The sequence below is a fragment of the Haliotis rufescens genome, unplaced genomic scaffold, assembly GCF_023055435.1.
Source record: "Haliotis rufescens isolate VD_foot unplaced genomic scaffold, xgHalRufe1.0.p SCAF_73, whole genome shotgun sequence".
Lineage (NCBI taxonomy): Eukaryota > Metazoa > Mollusca > Gastropoda > Lepetellida > Haliotidae > Haliotis > Haliotis rufescens.
Window position 1 is genome coordinate 1,002,605 of NW_025964365.1, and position 17,368 is coordinate 1,019,972.

A 17,368-nucleotide genomic window follows, 5' to 3' on the forward strand; every position below is an offset into this window, starting at 1 on the left:
GGATTAACTGGGTTTCACAATTTATCCTTATTATTCAACGTTTCCACAAATATTACTCAGACATGGTAAATGTCATCTTCCCAAGGCAAGGGAGTAAACTGACTGAAAACTTTTAAAATAGAGTCAGTTAACTCCCTTGCCTCGGGAAGATGGGTAAATATATATTTTTAACAATTTGTCAGTTAAAGACAACACGTGCATCTCTAGGAATTCGTCACGACAGCACTTCGCGCCGGTGACACGGTATCACGGCCAGGTGTATATCATGTACACCCACTGTACTTCGACCGACATAGTCTCTTTCACTTCCCCCGTTATCTGCCCCGTATTCTCACACGCCTCTCGGGTCGGTTAACCACCAGTGTCCTAGAAACGAAAAATCCTAGAAATGCAAGCATATTATCTTGTTTGATTTGACGGGTTTCGTTGCTCTATATCCGAAACCTGAACGGCCGATTGCTGGGGATGTTGACCACGTGGCTCAAGTCGTACCTCCCTACCCGGCGTCTGGTAAGTTCAGAGTGAGAGGAAAGTTCCAGTAAGGGTACGACTATAAGTTTACTGTACATGTACACCCGCTTGAACACCCTGTCGACATTCACAGGAAGTACAATTTTGAGAGGGTGATAGGTGAGGTGAGGTGAAATGGGGTTTAACGTCGCGTCCAAGATTACTGCACTTATATAGCGACGTGCATGTACGTGTGTGTTTGTGTGGCTGCTTGTACTAGTCCGGACTGATGCCGATTTATAGTGCTAGCTCACTGAGATACCATGCCGCAGTTTAACATGAATACCCCACTCAGACACAGTATACTGACTCCGAGCCGACCAGTCCTTGTTTTAGCCCCTTAATGCCGAGCGCCAGACAGGGTAACAACAAGTACCATCTTTTAACGTCTTTTGGTATGACGCGGTCGGGGATCGAACCCCGGACCTTCCGCTCTCCGGGCGGACGCTCTACCATGTTGTTTAAACACCCATTATGAAATTCACTTGAGCGTAAAATGCACGAGGTAGGTTGGGTCAGTATTTACACGACGTCATTTAAAGTTTTGAATATATATTTACCCAAACTAACTACATGTAGTATCATAAACACGTGAAATAATCTCATTTAAGATGTAATGGACTGCAGCATGCCACAGCTTCACTCATACGTGACATCAACGTCACAGCATAAAAAACAATAACCGGATATTTAGCAATGGATACTCGTAGCTTGAAGCCGGAAAATCTCAAATGTGAAAGAACATTTCTTGAGCTTGTCACTACCTGATTCCGTCTGAGTCAGTTTGACCCATCTTGGAATAAATCCGGGTTAATATAGAGATATAACATCATTTCACGAACAAAAGCTACTTGAAATATCTGAACATATACAAGAGATGATAAGGGCAGGTGCTTCACCCATGTAATAGCCCTTTCGTGTCTTTGACCCATTAATAACACTAACCCACGTGGGTATGTTACATACCCCGGACTCAGGCAAATATCCGGGTAGGTGTATTTAAACAGAGGTCAAGGTCCTGTGTACACGCACACCCTCTATCATATATCAAAACGATATACATTGCCGGGCTAAAGAAAGTAAACACCCATGTTTGATGGTGGCTAAAAATGAAACAAGGAAGGGTGATTATACGACGGTGATGCATTTGATACGGGTATCATAGTTGTGTTTTGGACCCGGAGTGTACAGTGTTTAGGCGACAAAGTTGCAACGTGTATGAACAAGAACTGTACATTTGGGCCTCTTAAAATATAATTTAAATATGTTCACATTGCATTGTTTTATCATTTTATCGGATTCTTTTATCAGATTATGAAGACCACCTAAAAATATTATTTCTTTTACAACATCACTCTTCGAGAGAGAGAGAGAGAGAGAGAGAGAGAGGGGGGGGGGGGGGGGGGGGGGGGGAGGGGAGGGAGAGGGAAATTTGTATTTTTTAATGAAAATTTTAAGAAAAACATCGCCCATTTGTTTTAGTTTATTTCGGGTGGCCCAAATTCTTGCGGGTAGATAGACTTTATAGCTTCGACATACGGTCCCAATTATGAATCTGTTGCTATATGAGTGCTGTATATAATATATACACACCATATTACTGTTTGCGGCAATCGGTACAACACTTACGGCTTTTACTGATCAACACGTTACATGTATTTTGCGATTAACATCGAAACTACCATTAATGCTTAGCTGGCTGCTTAATTATGTGGAAAGCAGCCTGCCGCGAACTCTTTTGACCCAGGCCGCGTATAACATCAATTATGTAAACTGAATACACGGTCCGTACACATACAATAACAGTCTGGACAATGCCCTCTTATGTAACTTAGAGGTTGCAATCGAGCGATACACAAAGGCTTGAAGACCTAAAGTAACACGTGGCATATGCATAGATATAAATATGTCACATGGAATTGCCGTTCTGAGCATCACACAAGTGTTATAAAAGGTAGTTTAGTTTGCATGTCATTGGTACCAAAATGCGTGGATCGGTGCTCATGATGTCAATCACTGCATTGCCAGGTCCAGACTATATAGCCAGAATATTGTTATGCGGAGTGCGCCGTAAAAAATCAACAACAACACACCAAAGAACACAACAACTGTATTAAATCTGTAGTAATTTGAAATGAACATGAACGTTCATTTGGGATATCAGTACTGTTCGTTTGACGACATCGACATGCAATCAGCCACATAAAGATACGCTGTCAAAGGTCATTATCCTAATCAAATGTTGAGTAGTATTAAGTATTGTGTTGAGATCCCGGGTTCACGTTAACAATGCCTCAGCCTGTCTAGCCTGTCTACTGTCCATACAGATTTGACAATCACACATCAAGCTTTTGACTGATAACACTTGTCTTTATAATCGCGAACCTGATATTTCCATAGGATTTCCGGGTTCGTGTAGGATATATATTTATTGTGTTGTCTTTAGAACGTGTTTACAAATAATCTTTGTAGTATCTGTTAGTCAGTTGCAAAAAAAGATAATTTGTAAACACGTTTTAAAGACAACGTGATAAATAAAAGTTGCAAAATAAGATAATTGGTAAGCACGTTTTAAAGACAACGTGATAAATAACAGTTGCAAAATAAGATAATTTGTAAACACGTTTTAAAGACAACGTGATAAATAAAAGTTGCAAAATAAGATAATTGGTAAGCACGTTTTAAAGACAACGTGATAAATAACAGTTGCAAAATAAGATAATTTGTAAGCACGTTTTAAAGACAACATGATAAATAACAGTTGCAAAATAAGATAATTTGTAAGCACGTTTTAAAGACAACATGATAAATAAATCCTCTCATGAATAGTTGTGTTCAACTCTGTACGTAGGTACAGCCAAAACACGATGCGAGGTCGCCATTCGCGGTTAAAGGTATTTTATGGCTACTTCAAAAGAATCTCTTTGCACGCTTGTTGTGGGTTTTCCAAGTCAGCGGGAGTACGTGTTTTAGTGCTATTTCAGAGTATTTCCTTGTATATTGGGATGTGAATAGAGGTAATACATTGAGAATGGTGCGTGATAATACGTCTTTTTCAGAACTCCTGAACTTCAAAGACACTAATCTCAAGTGAGATTGGGAAAGAAATGTTACAACAAATACACTTCAGAAATACATGTTTCACTTGATAATATATAAGTCGTTTATAAATTTGTGTGTGCAGATTTGCGCTACTTGACCATGCCAGGATTCGCTGATCCAGGGTTAGAATCCCAGATTCGTCTGATTATATCCCTTAGTTTGGCTACACAATACCTTCGCCTTTTTTAACATGGTGGTAAACGTAGGCGACCTGTGCCACTGAGGGTCTCATCCCCCACAGGCTGACGGGGTGACATTACAAGCTACGTAATCTGTGCTATGAGGGAAACTCACACACTCTATGACTGTAATATACGGGTAATCATACTTGATACACAAAAAATGGAATTACCAGATAACCAAATTTGATATTCCCAAATGTCTGGAACGACAGAGGTTCCAGTTGTAGCAGGCAGTGCGCATAAGACCATTTTCTTCAGACTGCCACGTTTGCAGCTAACTTAATAATAGACAGAAGAATCACAGGGTGGATTACATATACCCCGGATGTGCATTGACTGCACCCGGAATTCTTAATATTTTACTTATCTATGAGAACCACGATATGCGTTTTGTTATCCTGGAATGAGTGAGTAAGTTGAGTTTACCGCCCTTGACCAGTATTCCAGTTATATGAGCGGAGATAAGCCGATCTCAAAGTTTACTCGAGGTATTAACTTCATACTTGAAATATGAACAGAAATGTTATGTCCGGTACTTAAGCCGGACCACCAACCTACCTACATCTTCACGTCATGATCCGTCAGCAGAAATAGAATACCACCACATCCGTATTGCAATACGCCCGTTAACCCTGTTCTTACACTATGTGGTAATAAAGACTGTTCATTGTATTTGGACTTATGTTTGTAATCTAGTTTTATTAATTTTATTCAAAATTTAATAATGTCAAGAATAATCTCGGCGCAAGTTTGTACCTCCAATACTTACAACTTATATATGAGGGCTTGTCATTACCCCCTGTGATGCTGGAATTAAGTGTATAAACGATTTGTATTTTCTTTAAATAAGGGTCAATAAAATCTAATGACAGTGTTATATGACTATGTAATGTCAACCCTATTAGATGGGGGTATACCTTCTCCCTGGCAGTGATGCTAAGTTGCATGTGGGCTTTGTAGAAAGAGGAAGTAGTTGAACAAGTCAGCTGTCATTAAGTTGACTGATTGGCTTTATTGAGTTCAGCCCCCTCTATATACACTGTGTAGAGTTCAACCCCCACTATACACACTGTGTAGAGTTCAGCCCCCATTATATACACTGTGTAGAGTTCAGCCCCCATTATATACACTGTGTAGAGTTCAGCCCCTTCTTTATACACTGTGTAGAGTTGAGCTCCCATTATGTACACTTTGAGAGTTCAGCCCCCATTATATACACTATGTAGAGTTCAGCCTCCATTATGTACACTGTGTAGAGTTCAGCCCCCTCTATTTATACTGTGTAGAGTTCACCTCCCTCTATAGACACTGTGTAGAGTTCAGCCCCAATTATATACACTGTGTAGAGTTCACCTCTCTCTATAGACACTGTGTAGAGTTCAGCCCCCATTATATACACTGTGTAGAGTTCACCTCTCTCTATAGACACTGTGTAGAGTTCAGCCCCATTATATACACTGTGTAGAGTTCACCTCTCTCTATAGACACTGTGTAGAGTTCAGCCCACATTATATACACTGTGTAGAGTTCAACCCCCTCTATATACACTGTGTAGAGTTCAGCCCCCTCTATATATACTGTGTAGAGTTCACCTCCCTCTATCGACACTGTGTAGAGTTCAGCCCCCATTATATACACTGTGTAGAGTTCTGCCCCCATTATATACACTGTGTAGAGTTCACCTCCCTCTATATACACTGTGTAGAGTTCAACCCCCTCTATATACTCTGTGTAGAGTTCACCTCCCTCTATATACACTGTGTAGAGTTCAGCCCCCATTATATACACTGTGTAGAGTCCAGCCCCCATTATATACACTGTGTAGAGTTCAGCCCCCTCTATATATACTGTGTAGAGTTCACCTCCCTCTATAGACACTGTGTAGAGTTCAACCCCCTCTATCGACACTGTGTAGAGTTCAGCCCCCATTATATACACTGTGTAGAGTTCACCTCTCTCTATAGACACTGTGTAGAGTTCAGCCCGATTATATACACTGTGTAGAGTTCACCTCTCTCTATAGACACTGTGTAGAGTTCAGCCCCAATTATATACACTGTGTAGAGTTCAGCCCCCCTCTATCGACACTGTGTAGAGTTCAGCCCCCATTATATACACTTGTAGAGTTCAGCCCCAATTATATACACTGTGTAGAGTTCAGCCCCCATTATATAGACTGTGTAGAGTTCAGCCCCCTCTATATACACTGTGTAGAGTTCACCTCCCTCTATCGACACTGTGTAGAGTTCAGCCCCCATTATATATACACTGTGTAGAGTTCAGCCCCCATTATATACACTGTGTAGAGTTCACCTCTCTCTATAGACACTGTGTAGAGTTCAGCTCTCTCTATAGACACTGCGTAGAGTTCAGCCCCATTATATACACTGTGTAGAGTTCACCTCTCTCTATAGACACTGTGTAGAGTTCAGCCCCCATTATATACACTGTGTAGAGTTCACCTCTCTCTATAGACACTGTGTAGAGTTCAGTCCCCATTATGTACACTGTGTAGAGTTCACCTCCCTCTATATACACTGTGTGGAGTTCAACCCCCTCTATATACGCTGTGTAGAGTTCAGCCCCCACTATATACACGGTGTAGAGTTCAGCCCCCTCTATATATACTGTGTAGAGTTCAGCCCCCATTATATACACTGTGTAGAGTTCACCTCTCTCTATAGACACTGTGTAGAGTTCAGTCCCCATTATGTACACTGTGTAGAGTTCACCTCCCTCTATATACACTGTGTAGAGTTCACCTCCCTCTATATACACTGTGTAGAGTCAAGCCCCCATTATATACACTGTGTAGAGTTCACCTCCCTCTATATACACTGTGTGGAGTTCAACCCCCTCTATATACGCTGTGTAGAGTTCAGCCCCCACTATGTACACCGTGTGGAGTTCACCTCCCTCTATAGACACTGTGTAGAGTTCAGCCCCCATTATATATACACTTGTAGAGTTCCGCCCCCTCTATAGACACTGTGTAGAGTTCAGCCCCCATTATATACACTGTGTAGAGTTCACCTCCCTCTATATACACTGTGTAGAGGTCACCTCCCTCTATATACACTGTGTAGAGGTCACTTCCCTCTATATACACTGTGTAGAGGTCACCTCCCTCTATAGACACTGTGTAGAGTTCAGCCCCCTCTATATACACTGTGTAGAGGTCACTTCCCTCTATAGACACTGTGTAGAGGTCACCTCCCTCTATATACACTGTGTAGAGGTCACTTCCCTCTATAGACACTGTGTAGAGGTCACCTCCCTCTATAGACACTGTGTAGAGTTCACCTCCCTCTATATACACTGTGTAGAGTTCAGCCCCCTCTATATATACTGTGTAGAGTTCAGCCCCCACTATGTACACTGTGTGGAGTTCACCTTCCTCTATAGACACTGTGTAGAGTTCAGCCCCCATTATATACACTTGTAGAGTTCCGCCCCCCTCTATATACACTGTGTAGAGGTCACTTCCCTCTATAGACACTGTGTAGAGGTCACCTCCCTCTATATACACTGTGTAGAGGTCACTTCCCTCTATATACACTGTGTAGAGGTCACCTCCCTCTATAGACACTGTGTAGAGTTCAGCCCCCTCTATATACACTGTGTAGAGGTCACTTCCCTCTATAGACACTGTGTAGAGGTCACCTCCCTCTATATACACTGTGTAGAGGTCACTTCCCTCTATAGACACTGTGTAGAGGTCATCTCCCTCTATAGACACTGTGTAGAGTTCACCTCCCTCTATATACACTGTGTAGAGTTCAGCCCCCTCTATATATACTGTGTAGAGTTCAGCCCCCACTATGTACACTGTGTGGAGTTCACCTTCCTCTATAGACACTGTGTAGAGTTCAGCCCCCATTATATACACTTGTAGAGTTCCGCCCCCCTCTATAGACACTGTGTAGAGTTCAGCCCCCATTATATACACTGTGTAGAGTTCACCTCCCTCTATATACACTGTGTAGAGGTCACCTCCCTCTATATACACTGTGTAGAGGTCACTTCCCTCTATATACACTGTGTAGAGGTCACCTCCCTCTATAGACACTGTGTAGAGTTCACCTCCCTCTATAGACACTGTGTAGAGTTCACCTCCCTCTGTATACACTGTGTAGAGTTCAGCCCCCATTATGTACACTGCGTAGAGTTCACCTCCATCTATATACACTGTGTAGAGTTCAGCCCCCATTATGTACACTGTGTTAAGTTCACCTCCCTCTATAGACACTGTGTAGAGTTGAGCCCCCATTATGTACACTGTGTTAAGTTCACCTCCCTCTATATACACTGTGTACTCTCCTATGCGATCACTTAAGGTACATAGACATTGGTTACTAACAATTGAAAGGCCGGTGTCACGAAATATATTCGCCCCCAGAATAAAATCTCCCCCCGGCGAATTTATACCCAGTTCCGCCCCTCTCGAAATAAACTCTTCCCCCACCTACGAAATAAAATCTCCCCCCCAGAATATCCCCCCCTCCCCTTCGGTCGTTTTATAAATACTTGCCATGCGTATGTAATCGGTTAAATTGTACGGTATACAGTGTAGACAAACAGACAATAATTTGAATTAACATTAGATAAGGTTGAGGATTAAGTGTGTGTGTTTTTTCATAAATCTTAGACTGGTGAGTCGTCTGCTCGATGATAACCAGCCTACTAATATTTTAACCCTTTTCCCCATTGTTGGAAAGTGTGACGTCTGCTACCCCAGCTGGAGCCATCTGGTAACAATTAATCACAAGCTGTCAATATACAATACATTATAATACATCGAGATGGCAGTTTCCATGTAAAGATTAAGTATTTCTAAGCAACTTAAAGATATGCACAATATCTAGATATATGTATCTTTAATTTGCTTAAAAATACTTAATCTTATCATGAAAACTGTCATCTTGATGTGTTATTCTGTTTTGTATATTGACAGCTGGCGATTGAGTATGAGGTTATACAGTATCATTTTTACTGTTTTGATATTTTTCAATATGCTGTGGTCATCAGTTATGCAAATCAGTTTCGGTGTGTCTTTTTAACAAGGTGTTTTTCATTAAGATTCACCGCCAGCCCGATTGTAACAATTATATGTGCACTTTGCTTTGACGATGCCGGTTGATGTTTCAATACAGGTTGGCGGTGGGTGTTTTAGAATCTATTCTACATGCGAATTTGTACGGGGGAGAGTTTATACCGGAACACCGGAACACTTCTATGATTTAGCATGTCTTAGCACCTACAGTATACAATCTGATGAATGTCTATGTGGCACATTTCTTTTTGATATTATCAAACATGTGTTTATGTATTGTAAAAAGACTCAACAACAAAGAAATATTCTTGTTGAGTCTATTATTGATTTACTAGATGTGACAACTTTTTCTAGTATCTGGAACGATGATGACGATACCTTTCTGTCCTTTTTACTTGGCGGTTTGCCAACAGAAAGTACTAGGGTAATTGAATACAATCTATGGACAAATATAATGCTCAGTGTATGTAAAACTGTTAAAATGTGGAAAAATGTGTAGAGTTCAGTCCCATTATATACACTGTATAGAGTTCAGTCCCCCTCTATCGACACTGTATAGAGTTCCGTCCTCATTATATACACTGTGTAGAGTTCAGTCCCCCTCTTTATACACTATTTAGAGTTCACCTCCCTCTATCGACACTGTATAGAGTTCCGTCCCCATTATATACACTGTGTAGAGTTCAGTCCCCCTCTTTATACACTATTTAGAGTTCACCTCCCTCTATCGACACTGTGTAGAGTTCCGTCCTCATTATATACACTGTGTAGAGTTCAGTCCCCCTCTTTATACACTATTTAGAGTTCACCTCCCTCTATCGACACTGTGTAGAGTTCCGTCCTCATTATATACACTGTGTAGAGTTCAGTCCCCCTCTTTATACACTATTTAGAGTTCACCTCCCTCTATCGACACTGTGTAGAGTTCCGTCCTCATTATATACACTTGTGTAGAGTTCAGTCCCCCTCTTTATACACTATTTAGAGTTCACCTCCCTCTATCGACACTGTGTAGAGTTCCGTCCTCATTATATACACTTGTGTACTTACTTACTTACTTATATTAGGAGATTTTACGTGCGCTTTCCGACTGGAGCGTATTTCGCACACGGGCCCGGCCGGGCCATTTAGTGGTATAAAAGTGGTAGCGAGAGGAGTGCAACCAAGGAGGGGGGTTTAGTGGTTGCTTATATAAAGTTTTGAAATTTTGAGATTTGGAATACATGCCTTGGGGGATTGGTTGGGACTAAGGGAGTGTGTGGGGGTGAGTTGATGTTTTTTGGATGTTTAGTGTTGGTGGTTTAGTGAAGTTTTAAATACGGTTAATTAGTTCTGTTTTGGTTAGGTAAATGCCTAGGGCTTTGAAGTTTTCTATTTTATTTTGGGGGTTAAGGATTGCTTCTAAGGTAAGAGCGTTATTTGGATTTAGGTTGGTTTGTAATGTTGTACGTTGTGTGAGGTAGTGGGTGCAATGTAGTAGTACGTGGTCTATTGTTTCTGGGTGAGTGCAGTGTGGGCACTTCCCGTTTGCGTGTTTTTTTAGTTTTAGAAGGTGGTTATTTAGTTTGGTGTGTCCTGTTTGGAGTTTGGTGATTATTCTATCGATTTTTTTGGAGGGATGGAGGATTTTTGGTTTGGTGAGGGGTTTTTTGAGGGTTTTTAGGATTTGGGTTTTTGTGTTTTGATAGAGGTTATGCCATTTTTGGGTGATTTTACGTTTGTTTATACTTTTGATTTCTGCTTTAGATATTGGTAGCTTAAGGCTTATGTCTGGTATTTTTAGGGATTGTTTTGCGGCTCTGTCTGCGTTTTCATTCCCGTAAATTCCTACGTGAGCTGGTATCCAGATAAGTTGTATGTTTTTGCCTGCCTCTGTTAGTTTGTTTACGCTTTTGAGAATTTGGTTTATTAATTTGGGGCGGTTTTTGGTGTTTTTGTTTTGGAGGGCCTGAAGTCCGCTTAGTGAGTCTGAGAGTATTAAGATTTTTTTTTGGTTTTTGGTGTGATGGCTGTGGAGCGCCGTGGCGATACCCATGAGCTCTGCGGTGAATATAGATTGGTTGTTTGGGAGTCGGAAGGATTGAGTATTTTTGACTGGTTGGGCTATATGGACTCCGAAACCTGTGTGATTTGTGATCGGATCAGCGGATCCGTCTGTGTATATGTGACACCAATTTGGCCATTTTTGATGGATGTAAGCTAGTGATGTGCTTTTAGCTAGGTTTGGGTCGGTTTGTTTGTTTATTGTGTTGGCTAGGGATGTGTCTATTTTGGGGATTTTAAGTTTTGGGGTGAATACGTTTGATTGTTTGCAGTTTTGTTGTTGGTTTCCTATTTGGTGTTCGTTATGGTAGTTTATTATTCGTTGGGATATTGGGGTGAGTAGAGGGTGTTTTCTAGTTAGTGCCTGGTTTTGGGGACGTATGTTTTGGTTTAGCATGTTTTGGAGAAGGGGGTTTGATTGAGATGCTGCCCAGAAGTTTAGTGTTAAGTGTTGTCTACGTAAATTTAGTGGCATTTCTCCTGTAAGGGCCTGAAGTGATGTGAGGGAGGTGCCATGTTGAGTACGTGTTACTAGTTTGAGGGCTTGATATTGTATTGAATCTAGTTTTTTGGTTAGGGTTTCGTTTAGGGTATCGTATATGGCACAGCCGTAGTCTAGTTTAGATCTGATTAGGGATGTGTAGAGGCTGAGGAGGGTATCTTTAGAGGCTCCCCAGTTGGAGCCGGTTAGGCATCTTAGTGTGTTTAGATCTTTGCTACATCTGGTGGTTAGGTTTTGGACGTGAGCATCCCAGGAGAGATGCTCGTCGAAGATTAGACCTAGGAATTTAGTTTGCTTTTGAAATATGATTGGTTTATTGTTTAGTTTGAGGAGAGGGGAGGCCCGTCTCATATTTTTGTGTTTGAATACTATTCCTGTCGTTTTTTCGGAGTTTAGGGAGAAGCCCCAACACTTGTGTAGAGTTCAGCCCCCTCTTTATACACTATTTAGAGTTCACCTCCCTCTTTATACACTGTGTAGAGTTCAGCCCCCACTATAGACACAATATATCGAGTTCAGATCCCAGCATATACACTATAATCGAGTGGCGCCCCCTCTATAAATAGTATATTGAGTTTAGTCCCCTCGACGCACATGTCGTGTTTAGCACTCTCACAAAAAAAAAACTATGTTGAGTTTCTTGGGCACTTTTCTCCAAAAAGTAAGGAGGGCATTAGGGCTTTTTTCGGATTACTGAAAACAAAAGTGATGCGTGAGCACTTCTTTGTCCCCCACCAAGAATACCAAGAATAAAATAGTCTCTCTTTTTTAAAAAAAAGAAAAGAAAAAAAGAGAGAAAAGAATGCCAACAAACACAACTGGGCACACATTGAACTCGGCTGATACAATACGGTTGTCAAGCAACGGTTGTCAAGCAACGGTTGTCAAGCATATAATTTTTATGAATAAGCCGTGACAAGGGAAACTTGAAAAAATATCCATGGCCAAAATAACAACTTACACACGATAGACAGTGACACGCCAATGATCCTTCTTTTCAGCTATACTGTGTGGCATCACTAATTCAGCATGAATGAACTCCATTGGAAATTGTAAAAGTTCTAAGTTTTTAATTAATTAACTATTGTAGGATAATTAAAACCAGTTGTCAAACTGCAGGTGCTCTTTCATCCACGTTGATTGCTGTCGACGGTGACACTTCAAAGGACTTAATTAGTGAACTAAGCATGTAGTAAATATTATGTTTCTATACCTCATTAGCTGATACGCACTGGTGATATACAGTGATAATTGTTTATTTGTCTTAAGATGGCATATACATATAAAAAAATACAAGACATAAAAATAATACCAACTTCCATCCTTCTTGGGCCCATAAGACATGAACATTAAAATACAAATCGTAAGACAAAAAAAATAAAAAAATATGATTATGATAATAATAATATACACAACACAATACATGTACATACTAAAAAGACACACACACGCACACACACTCACACAAACACACCAACACATACCCGCACGCACAAAGAGCATACAAAGGCACATACCTAATGCACAAACAGGTGTGCGTAGTAAAATGTATACATACACATGTATGTTTCAACGCCGGAGCTCTCTGATGTGTTGATTTTATTAATAATACTTGTTTGTTTTAATCACGAGGATATATTTTTTTAAATATTTTTTTATTAATAATGTTCAATATTGAATGGGTACAAAAGTTTACGTAAATCGTACTGCTCCTTTAATACTATTATGTATCGTAACTACTTTTATGTAAGGTATAGTCTGTATCACAGTCCCTGAACCATAATGTTTTCCCTTTCACCAAGACCTTTATGTAATGCAAAAAGCCCTAAATGAAGCAAGTCTAGATTTTCCTCTGAATATCCACCAAACGTATATAGTTTCAGAGACTAAGCGTTATTTATGGTAATATAGGGTTACTTCTGTCATGTAGCAACCTGATTAAGTCTATCCAGAGACCATATAATAGATTGTATGGTCTCTGGAATATCATTACAATCTTGATGCTATATAACTACATGTATTTTTGTGACATAAACCACGGACCTATATACAAGTCCGTGCATAAACTTAAACTGGTTAAAACTGTTCTGTAATATTACATTTTTTATTTTTAAAATGTTTATAAAGCATATATGTGATTTAAGAGTGTTCTATATTTTGTATGTTTTTTACATTAATGGGTGTTTTTTACATAATTTTTATTATGTTTAGCTGGAGAACAACACTAACGACATTATCCTATTCCTATTTACACTGATACCGTTATTATATGACAAAGTTCAAAATTGCTTGTTTGCCAATCCCTTCACTTTATGGAAATAAATATGTTTATATCAAGTTCAAAATTTACCGCCTAATGGCATGAGCCAGTTACATAACAATGTTGTTCTGTCGCATGGATACGACGGAGCAAACACTGAGTCGTCCTGCATAATTCAACATTTATTACACGTGTTTTCAATCAAACTTTCTTTTGAAGTATATCGTTGAGATAAATCCACAGGTAAATAATGTATTACCTGCAATTTACTCAGCATATTTCACAATCTAAATCACATGGAGAGTTTTAGAAATATTGCGAAATCGCTGTTCTATTGATAAACGTGTTACGAATGTTGATTGGTCCGTCCTTTAGGCTACTATCCAATCAGAAAGACGAATGCTTCTGCAGGTTTGTATGAGTGATTGGCAGGAATGCACATGTTTATATCGGGAGGGGTAGACTTGCTGTTGTTGATTAGTGGGCTTACGTCTAGCTTGAACGCATGAAGATGGGAGAAAATGGTATAATTCAACACAAGAACGGGCGTATAAACGGAGTAAACGGAAAACGTAATGGAAAACACTCAGAGGTAAAGTTTATTTTGTTAAGTCCAAGTTGAGATATTACTGCCCAAATGGACAAGACACCAGTGACATATTTTGTGGGACAAGTGCCCGACTGTAGGGATTGTTGTTGTTGGCTACCGTATCTTTTGTGTGGATGTATCATGCTGTATTTATTTTTGACATCTTGTTTACTATTATAGTAAACATTTTTGATTGAATGCGGTCTTATTTTTCATAATATTAATAAATGATTAGCGGTGGTCTAGGCCGCCTAGCGCCTCCGTAGTGAGCGACTGGTCAGAAATGCGTGTGACACCGTGACAGTCACAACCGACATCGCTGACCAGCTGGGGACACAGAATATCAACTGTTCGGTTGACCACCTACGGTTTATACAGGTTTTGGAGTTACAAATAACTCCATCATCTATGTACTGGGTGTAGGCCTGCTGGTATATATGTAAAATAATATGTGATTTTAGTCAGTGAATATATTTGGCCCTACGTTTCCCGACCTGACTCGTCGCTTACAGAAGTTGGCAAGATTTTCAAATACTTAATTGATTTAAGTAAATGTATGCTTCCTTCCAAGCTTTAGCTTGTTGTAGGGCAGAGATCTGTTCACCTTGCACACCTGTGTTTAGCTTAGTGATATAGCAGTCACGCTTCATTGATCACGAATAGATCTACATGACTATTTATACTCAACCAGTTTTTCATGTCTCTTATAAAAAATATCAATATTGAATTGGTAGATCTATAAACTACATATACTATATGTAGGCATACTATATATACTATATATTTATGTTTCAATCTCCAGTAAGCAGATTGCCTGCAGTGGAGGAACCCTTCGTTTGGGGCTTGATTTCGACCGCATTTTTTATCCTTCTTCCTTACACCATTTCCTTTTTTTAAATTTTATACTGGTCAAGCAATTGTGATTAAGTATTAAAATCTTAAAGTTGCTATGTTGCCTTGACTTGCCCTTTATAGAAAATAACTTAAAATGTACATTTGAAAGTCCAAGGAAGACTTCCCATGCTGACCAATTATATTGTACTCACTGACATACAACATTATCAATGTCATATCTATTTGAATTACACATTTTAGATTGTTTTTATTTTTGAAATGGCTTCTTGTGATATGTCAATTCATCATTCATTCATATCATAAAATGAACAATCAATTATTATGTATAAAATTTTACTTTTTAATTTTGATGGCCCAATACGGCCATCAAAATAAAAAAAATAAATTCAATGTCCTTAGCAAATCTAAAGAAACGGGAGAGCTGTGCATGATAAAAACACTTAAACTTTCAGTAGCCAGTCGGTATAGGGACTTTTCACAATCTTTAGCCACAGGCTAGTGGACAGACAACTAATTCAAAGACTAGAAAAAATATATATATATTACATCTATATCAATAAACTTGCCTTGAACCTAATCCAAAATGTACAGAAATTCATAGATAAAGGGGGGACACGGGTGGCCCAGTCGTCTAAGGTGCCGCGATTCGTTGTGCAGAGTTGGGTCCCTTGGCCATGCAAGAAACCTATGATTGTGGGTTTGAATCCCAGTTCGCCCCGATTATGTTTCTAGGTTTGTCAGCACCATACCCGTGCTCGTGGGTTTCACCTAAGTGGTAAACGTCTAAGACCTGCATCACTTCGGGCTTTCCTCCCACATTAAGCTGACACGCCGTAATATCACTGGAATACTGTTAAAAGCGGCTTAAACCCAACTCACTCACTCGCGAACAGATAAAGGCAATGATATCAGTCAGGTGACCATTGTTTAAACACCTGATTTTTGCGGCCAGGATATTTGTATGGATGACAGGGTCATATTACAGTAACTTAATTATAAATATTGTAAATTCATTCTGGGACAGGGGTTGATTGTCCCAAAGAGTCTTGGCAAAACTGGTAATGATATGCACAGTGATACTTGGATGTCCTATTATTTGATCATACAAATGTCATGGAATATCCTTATGTCATGTGTCTCTAGCAAAGTCACTGTTATATATGGGACATGCATTCATGATGATTGCACACAGAATAACAAAGATCCAAAGTATTCACTCAACCATGTTGAATATGACTTACTTTATTATAGGTATGTCAAATATGGGAAAGTATTTTTTCAACTCATGGTTAAAAGTGCATGATCAGAATTATTTTGTTCTGTGGTATGTTTTTTGTTAAAATAAACTGATCAGAAATATTTCATTTTGCCACTCAAATTGCATAGCATTTTTATCTTCAAAGAATATTTGACTTATGCTCAAAACCATGAATTTGATATTTGGAGATTTTGTTTACCCATAACAGTTTTTTATGAGCGTGACTTTTTCACCAAGACACCAGAAGTTTTTACCTTCAAAGTATATTTGCTTTGCTGAACATACCATGAATAACATTTTGGAACATCCTTCCCCATCTCCAGATCTCACCCAGTACACCCTACCCCATTCTTCTACAGATCTCACCCAGTACACCCTACCCTATCCTTCTACAGATCTCACCCAGTAAACCCTACCCCATTCTCTTACAGATCTCACCCAGTACACCCTACCCCATCCTTCTACAGATCTCACCCAGTACACCCTCTCCCATCCTTCTACAGATCTCACCCAGTACATCCTTCCCCATCTCCAGATCTCACCCAGTACACCCTACCCCCATCCTTCTACAGATCTCACCCAGTACACCCTACCCCATCCTTCTACAGATCTCACCCAGTACACCCTACCCCATTCTTCTACAGATCACACCCAGTACACCCTACCCCATCCTTCTACAGATCTCACCCAGTACACCCTACCCCCATCCTTCTACAGATCTCACCCAGTATATCCTTCCCCATCCTTCTACAGATCTCACCCAGTACACCCTACCCCATCCTTCTACAGATCTCACCCAGTACACCCTACCCCATCCTTCTACAGATCTCACCCAGTACACCCTACCCCATCCTTCTACAGATCTCACCCAGTACATCCTTCCCCATCTCCAGATCTCACCCAGTACACCCTACCCCATCCATCTCCAGATCTTACCCAGTACACCCTACCCCCATCCTTCTATAGATCTCACCAAGTACACCCTACCCCATCCTTCTACAGATCTCACCCAGT

General features: G+C 40.1%; 1 protein-coding gene across 2 annotated transcripts in view; it reads left to right on the forward strand.

The window, feature by feature from the left end:
- Positions 1 to 334: 334 nt before the first annotated feature.
- Positions 335 to 17,368, forward strand: part of LOC124119178 (serine palmitoyltransferase 2-like) — a 46,726-nt gene continuing 29,692 nt past the window's right edge. Inside the window, exon 1 of one of the 2 annotated variants that reach the window (XM_048388531.1) lies at positions 335 to 510. In XM_048388531.1, the coding sequence (XP_048244488.1) occupies positions 466 to 510 (45 nt within the window). In that variant the 5' untranslated portion in view covers positions 335 to 465. Of the gene's footprint in view, positions 511 to 14,069; positions 14,245 to 17,368 lie in introns of those variants that run through there. The other variant, XM_046481606.2, reaches the window with a different exon arrangement.